Here is a 17,792-nt window from a genome sequence, read left to right on the forward strand (position 1 = left end):
AATCTGATTGGATAAAAGTTCTACTTAAAACAAGCTGCACTGGAAGCAGAGCAACTGAGGAAGACAGTAGCTGTGCAATGAGAACATAAGATAATGGAAAAAGTATTTTTATAAATTATAATACATGTAGTGTATTTAAGAAAAATTATTAAATTATAAAATAGATATAGCTTTGTGATTCTGTTTAGGCCAGCAGAGAAGGCCTTGACAATGCTGTAAATGAACTGACATTTGGATGAGAGTGAAGAGTGAAAGGTTTTCTGTTATCCTTTTGTGTTTTTTTCCAGAATGATGAAGACTCTGATTGTCGTCTTGCTCTTGCTGAGCTCAGCCAGCCTTCCTGTCATTACAGAGGGTAAATTATAAATGTTGAATTAATAATGTAAATGAATGTGGAAAATTAGTTATGAGATCCCTATCAACAAAAACTAAATGTGATTTTAAGTAAGGCTAGTGTATTAATAATACAGCCTTTATTTATTCCAGACTCACTTATATTCTTTCGTTATTAATATTCAAAATTATTTTTTTAAACCATGGCTCCCCTTCGTAGGGATTTTTTTATGGGTAAAAATGACAACATATATTTATAAATATATTCTTACAACCTTTTTAAAAAAGGTACATATATTAACTAACATCAATATTAAGTGAAATAATGCAAGCCTGAAAAATAAATAGATAAATATTCAAGTTAAAATAAGCAATGAATAGAAAACAAATAAGCTTAATTTTACTATTTCTAACTTACTCTAAAAAAAAGTGAGTAATGTTACAATTGCAACTGGCATTCTGTGACCTGTCATGTCACTGATCTTAGGCAGCATAACTGCACATTTACCGAGGTTCTTAGGATTGGTGAATTCTGTTTTTTAATGTGACAAAACTTATAAAACTGTAAAAAAACTAAAACAGAAATGAAATATCTCGCAACATCCTTGGCCCATCCTTAAGGCACCCAGTTTAGGAACCACTGAACTACCAATACTACCAATCTCGAGGCCTGATATGACATATTCCATCCTAAAATGTTTCTAGATTGATGTAAAGGTAGCAAGAAGGAGCATTCATACTAAACTTGTTTTTAAGAAGAAGAACTTTTGACCTTTTGTGTCAAATTTTAATGTTGATGCACCGGATTACCGCTCAGTTTTCCAAACATCAATCAACAATAAAGTGAAATTTCAACTGTCGTGCAGGCGCGGCAGTACATGCGGCTGTAGAGCCAGAGATGCAGGGAAAGATGGTCCTTGCGCGCTTCGAACGTTGAGCAAACCGAGGTAAGACTGAGTCTACATCCACAATAAATCCGGTCTGGGAGTGGAGAGCGTCATGACTATCCTCTCAGTGCAACAGTCCAGGAGTTACTGCTTACCTAGTTAACAGGAAACATTCTCAAGCCCTCATTCAGTTTCATACTCGATCAGTTGTCGTGACAGCAGAAACAAAAAAATGTGTAAACGAGAACTACTACACATTGAGCGTGTCTGTATCTAAACATAGTATAGAATCTTTTACATCCGACATCATAAAAAATATGCGTTGCAACGGAAGAGGTCTGGTTGTTGCAGGTGAGGTTTTCAGAATCGATATTCCAACAGCGGACTCAAGTTCTACAGAATTTCGACAGGATCATGACCGTTTCAGATCAACAGGTTTTTCAGGTTAAGCGACAGTGTTAACTGGTGACTTTCAGCCGACTGCGTCCGTGTTTGCTCTTAGTAACTTCCGTAATTGGTCGACAAACACAGGTGAGTGTGTCTTTAAAAATGGATTAAATGTTTTTACGACGACACCTACATGTTCTGTTCGTCACTTTGAGCAACCGTGGACGCATTCGACCAAGAGTCACTAGCTAACACGGTCACTCGTTAAACTGAAACAATGGCGGCTTCTACGGCTGCAAGCTATTAAATGTGTGGACTTCTACATGTGTTAAAAAATGTTTGTGTTTGTAGCGCCCATTTTAAAACTCAATAAAGTCAAACCTCTGAGTCTACATCTGGTCATGTACAGAATGTCAAAGACCATCAGACAACGTGAAACATCTCGTGACTGTTAAGCTCGTAATATCTCTCTGGTGTAACGTTACACGCTAGTTTCCTCCACCAGATACAAGTATATACAGTATATCTGGCCACTAAATATTGAGCCAATCAATCCACACTGACAAAAAAAACAACTAAACGCTACAGTACATTTTTGTTGCAATTAGTGAAGCGTATTCTGCAAAGACTACTGCTGTATATGTGTTTTGAACTAATTGATTGGGTAGGCCTTTACCGAATACGGAGTTAGCATGGATTACGTCTCACTTCCAATGGGGATTCCCAGTCAGAATTCTTTGGCGCTGAGCTTCTCTGGTTTCTAATGAGTACATCTCAGTTCTCTGATGTGATAAATTTAGATGATCCTAATAATAAAATCTTGCTTAGGTGTGACAGATATGCAGCCAAGACAAATAAATACGCTTAGTGTCTGTAGCTCACAGTATGAAAGTCACATTTGCATGACACAGCAATCGTAAGGCACAATACTGACATATGAAAACCTCCTTTTTCAGATTACAAACCCCCCGTTAGTTAAAAACAGGTGAGTGTGTGTGTGTGTGTGTGTGTGTTGGATTAAAGCTGGTTTTCGCCACGCTGCAGTCAGAGGTAGGTGGGGTTTCTCACATTGAAGAATATTATTTTAGTTTTCTTGAATCTTGCATGATTTGATTGAGTTCAATCTTCACCGTGCTGCATCTTCTGATCCTTTAGTCCCCAGGACTGGATAGCTGTGTTGTCATGACAACAGAGAGCAGCGAAGGACAACACGGACCGTTGTCTGTCTCATTGTGACGTAACCCACCAAGAGCCCTCATCATCATCACTGTTAACCTGTTACGTCCTCCACAAGTGATCAACCATACTTCCTGTCAGTTTCAATGGTGACTATGTGTCTCATTGAACGCTTCAAATAAGCACATGAATCAGCTCTACAAGTTGTATCGGCTATATTCATTCAAAAACAGGCCGTGGTTTACTCTGACGTTAAATTTCACCAGCCGTCATGGAGCAGACGGACTGCAGCTGAGAACACAAGCACATAAACATTGAGTCCGTTTGTGATGTGAAATATTATACAATTGAAAGATTAATTTTGGTGAAGCAGCTGGTTCAGTGTTGACAGATTTACAGACGACAGCAGGAGTTCAGGTTTCACTCTGAGAATGGAGACTAATTCTGATCCATATCTGGTTACACTGAAAGATAGACACCTGCCTGTGTGTGAATGAATATGAGACAGAGAAATAAAAAAAGGTTTGAGGGAGATATATGGTGTGAGGGGATTGGGAGAGAGGAGAAGGATGGTCAGGATATAAGGTGGTTACAGAGGAAGAGGAGGAGGAAGGTGGACTGAGAAGGTAAGAGGATTATAAAGAAGAGAGATGGTATAAATACTATTGAGAGAATTATACAGTAGATAAATGATACAGGAAGGAAGGACTTCAGAATTAAATGCAACTGCATACATTTCACAGAATGCAATTCTTTCTTTCCTTCTGGCCAGGTTTAATAAGCCAGGATCCTCCCCAGCTGAGGGTTCAGTGGCAGGTCCTCTAATGTCCACTAGATGCTGCTCTACCTCAACACTAAATTCATTGAAAACTTGAATCGGAAACATCTCTCTACCAACACAAAGCCATTACTGTTTTTACATAAGTTCAGCTCTCAAGAGATCATTTACATCCTTTTAGCATTAATGCTGTATTAAACCTTAAAGAACCATATGTGTTTTTGATTGACCGACAAGTCTCTCAGTCCATCACTAGTCTGATTCATTTTCTCACAGAGGATGTTATGTGACGGACAGTTGGAGCACTTCAAGGCTTAGATGGATGGATGGACTCTTTGGCACAGCGGTGCTTTGATTTCATTGCCAACATGCTCACAATGACAATGCTAACACGTTGCAGCCGTTTCGAATGAAATCAGCCGATTGAATAGGCGCTTTCAGCGGTTATCAGCCTCATAGATTTGGGTTAGAAGGGGACTTTGACACCTACCAGTCGGTGCAGAAGGCTGTTCGCATGGTTGATCACCGATGCGAACACAAGGAGACGACGTCGACCTCTAGTGGCCTTAGCAGTTATGACCTGAGCCAATGAGGAAGTCAGGTGAGGTAGTATGAAGAGCAAGTCCTCATAGGGACAATGTTGGGGTGGATGGATGGGTAAAGAAAACACAGGCCTTTTACCTAGGTGGCCGCTGTTCATGTCCTGTGTGAAACCAAAAGTTGGTGTAGACATTTTACTATACTTATGCTACGTAACTTACATCCTTAACATCAAGTTACAAAAGTTATGTACACAATCTTTTCCTTAACCTAACCAATTGTTTTTGTTGCCTAAACCTAAAGTTGTTTTTTTTCGCACCGTTAATCCAACATTCTTTTTCACAATGTGGTAGATGCAGTGTGGCCTGCCTGAAGCATTAAGGCTATACATAAGGCGACACTGTGTAACTGTTTACCACAGGCAAATTCATTCAGAGCATTTCACTACAAGGAAGCTCAATCAAATAGCTTACAGTAGCTTAGACTGTACACTAATTTACCTCAGACAGACTGACAAATGCTGCCCTGGGCTTATAGGATCCTGGTCCTCCGCCTGCGCAAATCTGTTTAAATCTTTTATTAAAAAGGTGTCGCAACTGTCGCAAATTCGTATTGCTGCTGGTATGAACAGTTTTGATGCAAAGTATTAGCAGGTGAGCTGATAACATTTGAAATGGGTGATGATTGTACTGTGATTGTGATGATGAGTGTGTGATATTGACCATGTTCATCTTATTTTAATATGTGAGCATGCTGACATTAGCTAATTAATACTACACAAAGTACAGGCTGAAGGTCATTATCTTTGCAGATATTTGGTCATAAAACAAAATGAAAACCACAAATGTTAAATATCATTGATAGTAAATACTTCCAGAATCAGCAGATCCTCCTGATTTGCAACTGTATTGGGATTTTATGGCTGACAGATATGGCTGCTGGCAGTAAGCAACCCAAACAAAAAACGAATGTGATCTGAGTATTTGAATATATCTTTTTAGATATATAAATACCTGTTGATATGAAAATAGTCTCAGAGTGGGTCCTTGCTGATTGACTCAGAGCGGTTGTTGTAAAAATAGTAGTGAAGCCTGGTTGAGAGCCTCCTGGCCTGCAGTTTTCTGTCATCAGCAGCAGGGTGATCTGAGGATCCTGTTACCGGTGAAAGGGTCTCCTGCTGCTGAGTGACCTGCTTTAGCCCTCGAACCTCCAAGGGGTCCTTTCTATATATCAACAAAGTTCAGTAAGTCACATTAGCTTTTATTTGTCCAGAACATTTAAAACATTTATTAAGCTGAGTCATGCTGCACTTAACTAAGCCTTGTGACTTTATTTATCATCTCTGTAAATAAATAGTTGTTTACAAGCATTAGTCAACTTCAGCTGGACCTCAGGTGTTAAAAATAATGATGAGCTGCTAGACACGAGGTGTCTCATCCAACATATTCTCCCTACACCTCGTCAAATACCTACGGACGCCTGGTCAGTGGTCTGACGCTTCAAACTTTGATGCTCTTTGTAAACCTCTACAATCCGTTTTGGACATATCAGGGACGCCGTGTTGGTTTTTTCGCTTCGTTTTTTCAAAAATAAACAAAAAGAAATTACAAACGTAGGTTTATGTAGTTTTAGGTGTACTTGGTTAGGCAATACAACTACTTAGTTAGGTATAGGAAAATATTGTGATTTGGTTAACCTTCCTCTTGTGTTAGGGTCGACACCGACCCATTTTAGGTTTTACATGCTTAAAAGAACCACAAAAAATTGTTTATTGCATCAAGGCTTTTTGACTTTGTCAGGAACCTATATTTCAACAAAATAAAACAAAAACATTTTTTTTCGCTAAATTATAAAATGCTCTGGTTGAAATTATGACCTTTGTGTTGTTAGGGTCGGTTTCGACCCAGTTATAAAAATAAGATTATAAAGCAATAATTAGAGCCAAAACTGAAATCATAAGTGCACCGTGAGCCAATACACTGACAGCCAGCTCCTCTCCCAATCATGTAAGCTTTAGGGGATTCTCATTTTGCCTTGTTATCCAGTATACCTGCACAAAAACAAAACAAACAAAGACGGATGTCCAGACATGTGAGGTCAATTCAGTATAGAGTTGGTGACTTGCAGAGTGCACATCTCCAATTTGCAGCATGCAAAAATGAAAAGATTTTCAGTGAGACAAGTTCTGGATCATATTTTTGGTGAAAATGAGGGAGAGGACATAGAGCAGCATAGCGAGACGGATGAGCAGGTTTCTGAGGAGGAAGACAATGTGGAGTAGCATCCAGAAGACACAGACACATCTGATGAGTCTGATGAGGTCACCGGTGGTGAAGCTGCTCCCGCTGAAAGATTCAAGTCCAAAAATGGTAAGATGTGTTGGAGCTCAGTACCTCATGATGTACATGGCAGGGCAGCTGCTGCAAATGTCATCAAAATGACCCCTGGAATCACAAGGTTTGCTGTGACGAGTTAGTGACATCAAGACATGTTTTGAGCTATTTATGCCATTGTCACTAAAAAGAGTCATCATTGCTATGACAAACCTTGAAGGAAAAAAAGTCCATGGCGACATGTGGAAAGACATGGATGAGGAATACCTGGATGCTTATATTGGTGTTCTTCTTATTGCTGGAGTTACAGATCCTGCAATGAGGCCACTGATAGTCTCGGGACGCATCGACAGGCAGAAATATTTTCCGGGCAACAATGTCACTTCAGACATTTCAAATGATATCAAGAGTACTCAGATTTGACAACAGAGATACCAGAGCAATATCTGACAAGCTTGCCCCCATCAGGGATGTCTGGGACAGATGGGTGCAGCTGAAAAAAATACTTTTTAGCCTTTTTCTTGAAGTAAATATATATGGGTCGAAATTGACCCTAACACCATAGGTGTTACTATAGTTAATAATATTAAAATGAAAAAATAAATAAAACAAATTTATTTAAGATATGTGTTCTAATACCCCTCAGTAATAGTCAGGTAACACAACAACCTTTTATTTATTTATATGATTCTTTTGAGGTTCATTTTAACATTTTTTAAATTGAAATCGAGCGGTATACTGACAAAGAAAAGGCCCAGAGGCCCACACCAAAAATATTAAAACCAATATGTTCATGGATAAGAAAGCCTAACAAGGTAACCAAGAGATGAGAAACAAATTGGATGATAGATAATTGTTTTTAGTGTATTTTACAGCTGATTTAAGACACGGGTCAAAACTGACCCGTTAACATAAGAGATAGTAACAGAAAGCTAACACAGGAGGAAGGTTAAAAAAAGTAAATTTCTTGCGTAAAGTTTGTTACGCTTGTTACATACGTTAAGTACATAGCTTATGTAAGAAAACTATGGTAAAATAAGTATGTTTGACCCATTCATCCTCCCTAAGTGACCTTTCTCACTCTTTATACTCAGTTACTTATACTCAGATGGGTTAGTTGAAAGCCCCCTGTGTCTCATACAGACACTAATCTCACTGAAAAGAAATCAGATGAGCAAGAAACACAAGCAGTCAGGTGACCATTTTATCATGATTATCAAGATCAATTTAGTTGGAGGTACACTGGAAAGTGAGAAGGATGTACAGTACTACATTACACAGTAACATTTATAACAACTGCATTCCATTTTCATGAGCAGTTCCATGGCCCTGCCTTTGTGCATGCTCACTCCCTGTGATGACTTGCTGGGTTACTTGAATAGAACAGAGCCGTTGTTCATTTTATCAGTAACACCTGTGCTTTTCTGTCAAAATGTCTGCTGGGAAAAAGGAATATTGTCCTAAAAAGGGTTGTAAGAACAGATGACACATATTAAATATATATATATATATATAATTATATTATATTTGCACTTATAAGAAGGATTTAAACTATGGGGTGACACAGTGTAGTAGTGTGTAAATCAAAAAGGTTTCTCTATAGGCTTCTCCAAATCACCACCCCTGGGAGATTTTGAACTTTCAAAATTGGTAAAGGATGACATGGCCACCATGTTACCCCCTTTACACCTTGCATTGAAAGGAGTTTTGGGTGATCGGATTGCAATCGGATAGATATAAATCATATCTACAATCTGGATCAAGACGCATTTCAGTGCCTGGTGTAAATGGGGCCTGTGTGAAACTAGCTGCGATGAGGCCGAGTTCTGATGTTGCTGTGATGCTTGTTTAATAAAGAACCTTGTTCAGACCTGGCATTAACATGCGCAATAAAGGTTTTACATTTTTAGAGGTTTAGAGATTCTTAGTTGGCTGATCACTCAATGTGCCTTTTATTGCAATTGTCACATCATCAGGTGAATAATTCGAGCTCAGTGGATTCAGAGGTAGTATTCATTTTGCCCACCAGAGACTGACATTTAGACCGCAGGAAGGAATTCACAACAATACTTTTTGGGTGATTTGATCACAAATGGACAGCTCTGGACAGGTGTGAATGCACAGATCACACAGATCACATTCGGAGGTGGTCTGGGCCGCATGTGGCCACGATCTTTTAGCAGTGGTTACGCGAATGTGTCCCATGCCACATTGCAGGACCACATCCTCAACTGATGTCTTCTACTACTGACGGAAGTACGTACTAATTTGTGTGCCAACGGCGTCATATTGGTTCTCAACACGCATAATCACGACGTCTGAAAATAGAGATATATTATGAGTGCATCAAACATCTTGGGGAATTTGGGTTGCCTGGAAAACGCCAAGGAATAGAACAACTCCATGGGAGTTGTAGTTTTCTCCTTCAGCTTTTATGTCCAAAGATTTATCTCTGACCCTTTGGTGAGTTTCATGTCAATCCAAACCTTGAAATGCTCCAACTGTCAGTCACCTAAAGGTGTTTATGAGAACAGCTGTTACTGTAGGAGCCCTGGATGCCCACAACACTATGCCAAGAACTGCTAACAATCTTCATACTGATTGGCTGGTTGCCAGGGGGCGGGTCGTCCGGAGGCGGAGCTTCTACTTGGACCCTTGTCATATGTCACTGCTGTGTTTCAGCATGCAGAATGCCTCTGGTTAGCACACTGCACTGGTCTCTGATGGGCTCACACTTAAAGCTAACATGTTTGTTGATGTTGTGGCACCTGTTTAATAAAGATTGATTTCACTCGTGTTTTCATCCAATTCAAGTGGCTCCTCTACATTTCCAGGCTGCTCATGTTTGTCGTTGCCTCACCCTGACACTAAAATTAGCGCTGCAGCTCTGGATCTTTTAACGTATGATGTAAAAATAGCAGGGAGGGAAGTGTGCTCACCACACAGCAGATATACAGGGCAGACTGAGTGTAAACTGATTAAAGTGAACTGCAGAAACAGACTGAGGACATATAGACAGACAGACAGACAGACAGGCAGAGAGATAGACAGGCAGTTCACCTTAATGTTAACAGTTACTGGTTACAGCAGCGGATGTAAACAGACAGACAGACCTTGAGAGAAAGACAGACAGAAAGACATCAGGTAAGTCAGGATCGGGTTTATGATTTCTCTGAATTTATTGAACTTATAACTTGACTTATACATATATATATATATATATTTATATATATATATATATATATATATATATATATATATATATATACAGTATATATATATATATATATTTATAAGTCAAGTATTCAATATATTTATAAGTCAAGTAAGTCAAGTAGTCAAGTATATATATATATATATACAGTATATATATATATATATATATTGAAAAAAAATGAATAATTATATATAATTTAAAAAAAAATGTCAACAGTGCTGGTTGTGTTGGGAGGAGTTCTAATTATTGTAGTGTTTCCAGTAGTGTTTTCGTTTTTGAAGGTTTGTTCGCAATCTTTGTGCTAAGCTAAGGCTAGGCTAAATTCTGTTGAGGAACTGCTCTATAATTTGCAAGCTGAGGGCCATGTGAGCGACAAGAAGACTGCCCATTTGAAAAGGCAAACAATCTGGAGGTGTGAAGTTAGAAAGAAGTGAGTTTACCAGAACTCTGTAGTCTGCTCCACATCTTTGCTTCCTACAGGCCAGCAGCTCGAGGCTACATTGGCTGCCGCTAACAAAACACATCTGAATCTCCAACCCAACCGTCGTTAGTTGAGTTGCATTGTGGGTAATGTAGATGCCACGTTTTGACAAAGAAGAAGAATGTTTGGGATTAAAAAGACATCTTTAGTTCTGTCATTTGAAAAGTATTTTATGCTGAAATCCTAACTCTGTCAAACATTTTTATGAAATGAAACTAAGTCAACTCCCGAGCCACTATGCTACGAGTCTTTCTGCTAAGCTAAGCTAAACACAGAAATGTGGACATTAACACCACTGCTTTTATGAATGGAACGTTCCAATAGTTCAGAATATTAGCTTTTTGGTTGACTTTTCCAGAGTCAGATAAGAAGATGGATATTAGTTTGATCTCTGTGAGTCCAGTACAGATAGAGGTCCAGGGCATGTTTGGCCTAGCTTAACACAGTTTAGGGGAAGCTAACTAGCGCCTAAAAAGATAAAAGAAAATCCACCTTCCAACAATTCTGATTGTGTGTAAACGATTGTGTATCCCAGGAGCAGGGCTGCACTTGTATCCATAGTTGTAAGAAGCACTTCAGATGTTGAGGTCACCGTTATTTGAGTCTCAGCACTTCGGGGGTCTTCTTCAACATGATCACATGCAGGGGCCTGAGGCCTGAGCTCATTTCCTAAATTTGAGTCACAGTTATTTGGATGACTCAGCCTCATTATCAACACAGACACTGCTAAGTCCCAGAGTCCATCTTCCAGACAGGCAGGGATTTAAGACTTTACCTCTGTTTTACACAGAGTTCTCTGTAACACCATCACTTTTTACATTTATTTCTTTTGGTTTTAATTCAATTTCATAAAGAATAAAACCTGACAGAGACTTGAAACTTAAAGGAATATTGACTGTGGTGGATTTTCTGTCTTATCTTTGCATGGTAAAACAATTGAGAGCAGGAAGTGTATTGTTGGTGTGTTCAAAGACATCCTTACATCAAGAGATTTAAGTCAAACAACAAACGACCAAATAGATTTTTAAAACAGCCATGTTTGTCTTTTTCTGACACAATATTGACAAAATCATGAAAATGAAATTAAATGGAAATTACATAGAAAATGGTTTATTAAATGTAGATGTCTCATCACAAGTCAATTGAGCTGACAGAAATTTGAAAGTTAAATAATAATGTAGTGGTGCAATGCAGAATTTAAGTTTGAAACATAAAAGAAATACTAACATGAAGAGAATGTGAATTGGTTACAGTGTTGGCATTATGTCAAAGACATCTTGTGTTGCAGAGATATCTGAAATGAGCATGCTAACCAGATAGCCCCGATCCGTCCTTTCTTGTCATACCACTTGTACCTCGAGAGGCAATAGTGAGTCATTAGAACGTTCACTCTGACCTCAGACCAACATGAGAGGACAAAGAGGTAGAGCTGCCCTGAGCACTTGTCCATCACGGTTAACTTACAGGGTCTGTTTCTGATGCTGGGGGGCCAACACGACTCTTTGCCATCGTTGCAGACTCGGCGCTGTGGTGTTTTCTTGGTGTTGTTGCTGTTTGAAGTACATTGCTGACCTGTGTTTAATTATAGAGTGACGCCTGTTGTGTTGTGTCACAGTTTGACCAGTCGGTCTTCAACAAGACACCGACTGCACTGAGAACTGGACCCAATCTGGATTAATTCATTCATCTATCGTTGTTATTGTTGTAGGTATGTATGAAAAAGTGACACTGTAGAAATGCAACATAACACCACGAGTGACACGTTCGTTGTTGTTTCTGATGTTTGTTGCTTGTGTGTGTCTTATAGGCAACAAGATGTTGTCAAAAAAGGAGGCGAAGAATTCCTTCAGCAACGGGCCGCTGAGAGACCAATGGGAGCAGAAAGCTCAGAGCATGGCAGACCAGTGCAAACAGGAGGCCGAATGGAAGAAGAAAAGTTCCTTCAAAGAGTGAGGATATGTGATGTTTTTACTTGTTTTTGTATCACAATACTGATGAAGTTTAGCATCATACTAAATTAATCTCACCATATAGTAAAGAGCTTGAAAATATTGCTAAACTGTGGACACAATCACATTAGAAACTGCTCTTGAACTGACTGTAAGATTCTCAGGTTTTTGCTGTACATACTGAGTCACCTGCAACTGGTGAGTTCACACTACAAGACTTTCAAAGTCGTCAGATCGCTGTACTGTTGAAACCTGTCTTGTAATTGGGAGTCTTGAAGTTATTGTGGTTTTCACGCTATGACTGACTGGGGACAGGGAGTCAATGATGTTATACCATACACCAATCATGCTCGTTTGTTCAAGCAATCTGTGGAACTTCCCTTGTTGTGATATTTGTTTGATGTTGTCACTGGCACAGGCGTTCACAGAAAACCCTGTTTCTTCTATGTGAAAGACCAAACTTTGGTCCGTGTTGCAAATACAACATACACAGTCATTGTTCCTATTGATACAGGCAACCCTTACCGCAGTTTTCAACTCTCATTGGCTGAAGCTCCCCGACAGGTCAATATATTTACAAGATATCTGCAATGCATCTGCGAGTGTCTCGGCTTGCGTCTTTGAATAGTTGAGAAATGGCGTTTAAGCGCAGATTTACGAGCGCCGAGCAGACGCTAATTTGCCTCTGATCTGGGGCTTTATTCTGGGAGCTCCAAAAACTGTTTGCGGATGGGAAATCAGGCCTAAAATTGTGCAGTTTGAAGTAGACACTACCGACTGAATAATGGAGCTAATTGAGGGGAAGCACAGCCTAAATGGATGATTTCAGGTGGAAAAAGCATGTTCATCTTCTAGCACCACAGACTAGCCACAAACTATTCAGTTTTCAGATCCAGAAACATGTTGTCCATCATAATTCAATGGAAATGCTCTTTGATGTGGCCCATACTTCAATAAATATACACATAGACAAATGTGGTGCCACTACAGAAGCATTGCATTCACTGCATAGATTCGAGACACTTGTTCGGTCAATCACTGCTCTGTATATATACATGTATATATAGAGCAGTGATGATAGAGCAGTGATGCGTTGATTTCATATGTTTCTTTGTTTGTTTTTTGAAAGTGCAGATCTTTCTCAAAGTGGAATTATCACTGGTCACTCGTTTCCAATGGAGACTTTAAGAAGCTCACCAGCGGCGCAGATGAAGCGGAAAACAACAAGCCGAAAATCAAATTCAAAGTCGTCCCCCCTCCTCCCAAACCCAAATACAAGCCTGCTCCTCCTCCGCCTCCTCCCAAGAAAGCAGCTTCACCCAAATTTCGCAGGGCAAAACGTAAAGTTGAAGTGGATGTTTTTAGTCTGTGCTGGAAAGACTCCTGGATGAGCATGAAGCCTCCCAAATATCTTTACCTGAAGGCCAAAGAGACAAAAACCAGAATCCCAGGGTTCACAACCATAGAGCTGACAAACAACAAGGAGTACAAACCAAAGGAGTACGGATCGAAGGCCGAATGGGCATATCCTGCTGATGAATGGAGTGACTCCTGGAAACAGGTACCAGGACTGACACAAACTGATGACTTTGTATTAAGAGACACTAAAACTAATACCATTGGTCAGATTTTGGTCATATTATGGGCAAAGTGTGTGAGTCATGGCTGGTGCTGGGAAGTTTGAGTGTTATTTTTCTAAGTATTGACTCAGTTATGAGTATTTGGTGTTGCTCAACCTTTAGGCCACAAGAGTTAAGGGAAAACTAATGTCGCATTTCAACTGCTTGACTTGAATCGCTTGGAACCGTTCTTTTTTATTTTCCATTGGTAAATGTTGTGGATAGTACCTGGTATCTGTTTTTTCATAGGTATCACCTCAATCAAGTTTCGAAGCTAACTGTGCTATTGGTGCGAATCATCACTAGAGTTATCACTTGCATGACACGGGACATCTTCCACGAACCCAATGTTTTTAAAAAGTTAGTTGCCGCACATTTTTTTTCACTCAACTTAGATTTAAAAAAATAGCCAAGCCGTGGTTAGTTGACGAATTACAGACGCTTCTCTGCTTGGTCACCAACGAAATAATCCAGCAAGAGAAAACAAGAGAACGCACTGTGTCGCGTTGAAGATGATGTCCCAGCAGTTTCATGGGATGTCACGATGACAATTAGTTCAGAATACCGCCTACCTTGAGGGGGTACTCTCTGCGGACGAAAAAGTGTATCAGGAGTAGAGTCGAGCCAAGCTGACAGAATGTTGGTGTGTAGAAACTAGTCTGCGTGGTTTTGTCAGAAGTTGGCTGTATAGGCTATTATTTACTCATCGCTGAAATCCGCCATTAAACAGAGTAGAAGAAGAAGTAGATGTTGCAAACCAGAAACAAAATAAGTAACCTTGGTCGATCAACAAGAGAAAAGTGGAGAGAGGTGTTCAGGCATTTGTTTAATTGGGTAAGTTGTAGTTATTCTTTCATGTTAGCTAATATTGGCCATGCTTTATGCCGTCCGGAGATATAGACAATATGAATATATATATCAGTGAACACGCAGGCATCAAAAACAGCAAATCCGTCATGTGAGTTAAATGTTTGCGATGTCACAACAAAGACGTTTCAATATCCCATTTCCCAACTCTTCTTCAAACAACCTCAATCAAGCGTAAAAACTTTTGTGCCAAATTGGGGAAGTTTCATAAAACTTTTCGAATGCGATACTTCACAATGCATTCTATGTTTTTTTTCCATGTGAGAATTGTGAAAAGAGAACCTGTGGCAGCTGAGCAGGTGCGTTTTCCCATACATCTATCAATCAATCATTTCACATCTGTGTCACGCTGATTCATCCATGACCTCCCCAGATCACAAGAATAGAGACAACTGGTCAATAGGTGCAAAATGACCAAGTAACACTTTGTCAACCATCTTTTGTCTTCATTGTTCCATTGTCCAGGTGAAGAGTCCTGCCCAATTGGAGCGCTCTGAGGAGAAACAATTCCAGTGGGAGATTTTGTTTGAAAGAAAACGGCGTTGCAAAACTGAGATAGACGTCTTTTCTCTTCCTGTCTGGGCCGGTACTTGGAAATTCATTAACTTTGCCTTCAGACAGCAAAAGAAGGACTGGGATCGTATCTGGCCTGATTACCAACAAAACCTCAGCAACAAGTTTGACAAAGTACAACAACTAGAGGAGCAGGTGGGGATCGAAATCAGTTGTTTTCTTGTTATTTTTTTCCTTTTCAAATGTGTTGGCCATTATAAGAAAAAAACACAGATTTATATGTCAGGTTAGATGCTTCATTATCACTGAGCAACCAGGACTCCCATTTAGTTTTTACAAATGTGTGTTGTGATCTTCAACTAGGAGGAGCCCTCAGACTGTGAGGATTCATGGGAAATGTCCAGTACTGAGTTTGAACCAAAAGACATCGCAAACGACAAGACGCCAACTGCAAGCTCTGAAACCACAGAAATGATGAGGATAAACAATGTTTTCATGCCCGGATGGAGTGACTCCTGGCTGCGCTCTGCTGCTCCTCTGGAGGAAGAAGAAGAATGGCACAAGAACTGGAGCTCCTGCTGGGGATTCATGCAGCAGACCAGGTGGGTCGGCGCTGGTTGTCCCAATGACCTTAACGATAATCCTCCACTTTAACCAATAGATGTTGTTGGAGTGAATTCCTGAAATGCACCGTGGAAGGTTACGTGTTCTTCACACCTACTGACTCACACTAGCAGGCCACTATACTGGTGCACATCAAAGCCGGTCATTTCCACACATTGTTTTCAGGTCCCGGTAGCTCGTAGAAGTTAAATCGTATTGAATAGTGAAGCCATTCACTGCAACCATTGAACTTTCCCACATTTGTTTGAAGTACTTTTACATAGTTGAGTTGGAGCTAACAGCTCAGCTGCTAACAAGACAAACAAGACACAATCTAAACAAGTGTGTTTGGTTGTCTTCAGGTTGTCGCAGTGGACATTTAAAGTTAAACTTTCCTCAACTTGAGACTACAGCCAGTACGTCAAGTACCGATGCTTGGTCAGTGACCTTCGCCTTATGATACTGGTGCACCGAGGCATCCTTTAGCATCTGAGAGAAGACTGGGCTTTTAACTAACTCCAATGTAAACCCATGCTTCATCATTACAAGACAGTCAGAGCAACTGGCGTAGTATAAAGAGCAAGAAAGTCAGCATAGGATGGACCGATCAAACAAACAAAGAACTTTCAACCAGGAAACCACTGTTGGTGTCCTGTGTGAAACCAAGACAACATTTCGTTTTTTTTACCGTAGTTGTGTTACATAACTTCACATTACTAAAGTCAGTTACATAACAAGGGTAGTTATATAAACGTATTTCAACCCAAACCACAATCTTTTCCTAAAGCTAACCAAGTAGTTTTGTTGAGTAATGAAACCTAAAAATGAAGTAAACCATCAAAAGAGAGGCATTTAACGTGAACACAGACTTTTATTTTGAAAATACTGTTGAGACGCATTCCCTGAGTCCAAACTGACGCCAGAGGTGTACCTAGTCCTAGAGCATCCTAGTTTGAAGCATAGGGACACTGACCAAGCTGCAGTATTTAACGAGTGAGAACTTGTTGGAATAGCGGGTGAGGTGCCATGATGTTATTGTTGCAGCTTGTCACCCCTCTAGTGTTTGAGTTTGAGAAAAAAGGTATTCTTTTATTTAAGCATAACAAATACATATACAAGTTTAAATCATGCATTCCTAATATTACTTTAGTCAAGATGCATTGTGTTATCAACATAAAAGTTTGCGTTGTACAGAGGGAACTATGTCTCTTATATTATTATGTTGTTGATTAGTGCATAGGGTTTTGTGAAATCACATAATTCCCAGCATCGCTCCACCCAACCCACACGTGATTGGAGGTGTATTCAGTTGAAATCACTCGTGTGTTTGCAGAGCCTATCATTTGCAAAGTTTTGCTGTTAAATAAATGTGGTCGAGAAAAAGTGCAATGTTTGCACTTGCAGTAACAAAAATAATTAGCATGAAATAGAAATATTCAAATACAGTACAAGATTGTACTAAAATGAACTCGTATATACAGTATAAGACTGTATATATATATAGAATCCAAAAGTTCTTTCTCGCTCCTGCAGTTTTTAGACTGTACTCAATACTAGACTCTACTAGTACTCAATTGTTGTTCCATCCATCAAACTGATTTGTTCAAATTAAAACTCAAACTACGATTATATCCACAGGTGGTGCCAGGCTTCGCTGCAGTCTCATCATCAACACAGCGCCATGCTGACTAAGAGACGTAAAGACACAAACCTCCTCCTCACATCACAGCTGGATGATGAGATCACAGATAGCACAGAGTGGACGGAGGCCTGGAAGACTCCTAGAGGATGGATCAAACCAGAGGAGGACGAACTGGACGAGGTGATGAGTGACACAGAAGAGGAGGAGGATGAAGGAGTGGACAATGAGGAGGATGTAGAAGCAGATGAGGAGGAGGAGGACGAAGAAGTAGATGATGAGGAGGAGGAAGATGTTGGCAAAAATGAGGAGGACAAAGAAGAAGTCAAGGAAGAGATGGATGTAGAAGTACAGGTGAAAGAGGACAAAGAAATTAACAAGAAGGAGGTTGAAGAAGATAAGAAGGATGATGAAGGGGTAGATGAGGAGGAGGAGGAGGAGGAGGAGGAGGAGGAGGAGGAGGAGGAGGA

At 39.9% G+C, this 17,792-nt stretch overlaps 1 protein-coding gene across 1 annotated transcript in view; it reads left to right on the forward strand.

The window, feature by feature from the left end:
* Positions 1 to 9,435: 9,435 nt before the first annotated feature.
* The window catches only part of LOC116388249 (uncharacterized), an 8,871-nt gene continuing 514 nt past the window's right edge, over positions 9,436 to 17,792 (forward strand). The window contains exons 1-7 of the mRNA XM_031855932.1: positions 9,436 to 9,578; positions 11,748 to 11,840; positions 11,940 to 12,081; positions 13,216 to 13,642; positions 15,033 to 15,275; positions 15,444 to 15,682; positions 17,322 to 17,559. Coding sequence (XP_031711792.1) covers positions 11,948 to 12,081; positions 13,216 to 13,642; positions 15,033 to 15,275; positions 15,444 to 15,682; positions 17,322 to 17,559 — 1,281 coding nt within the window. The 5' untranslated portion in view covers positions 9,436 to 9,578; positions 11,748 to 11,840; positions 11,940 to 11,947. The remainder of the gene's footprint in view (positions 9,579 to 11,747; positions 11,841 to 11,939; positions 12,082 to 13,215; positions 13,643 to 15,032; positions 15,276 to 15,443; positions 15,683 to 17,321; positions 17,560 to 17,792) is intronic.

The sequence above is a fragment of the Anarrhichthys ocellatus genome, unplaced genomic scaffold (assembly GCF_004355925.1).
Source record: "Anarrhichthys ocellatus isolate YVR2014 unplaced genomic scaffold, GSC_Weel_1.0 scaffold16, whole genome shotgun sequence".
NCBI classification, from domain to species: domain Eukaryota; kingdom Metazoa; phylum Chordata; class Actinopteri; order Perciformes; family Anarhichadidae; genus Anarrhichthys; species Anarrhichthys ocellatus.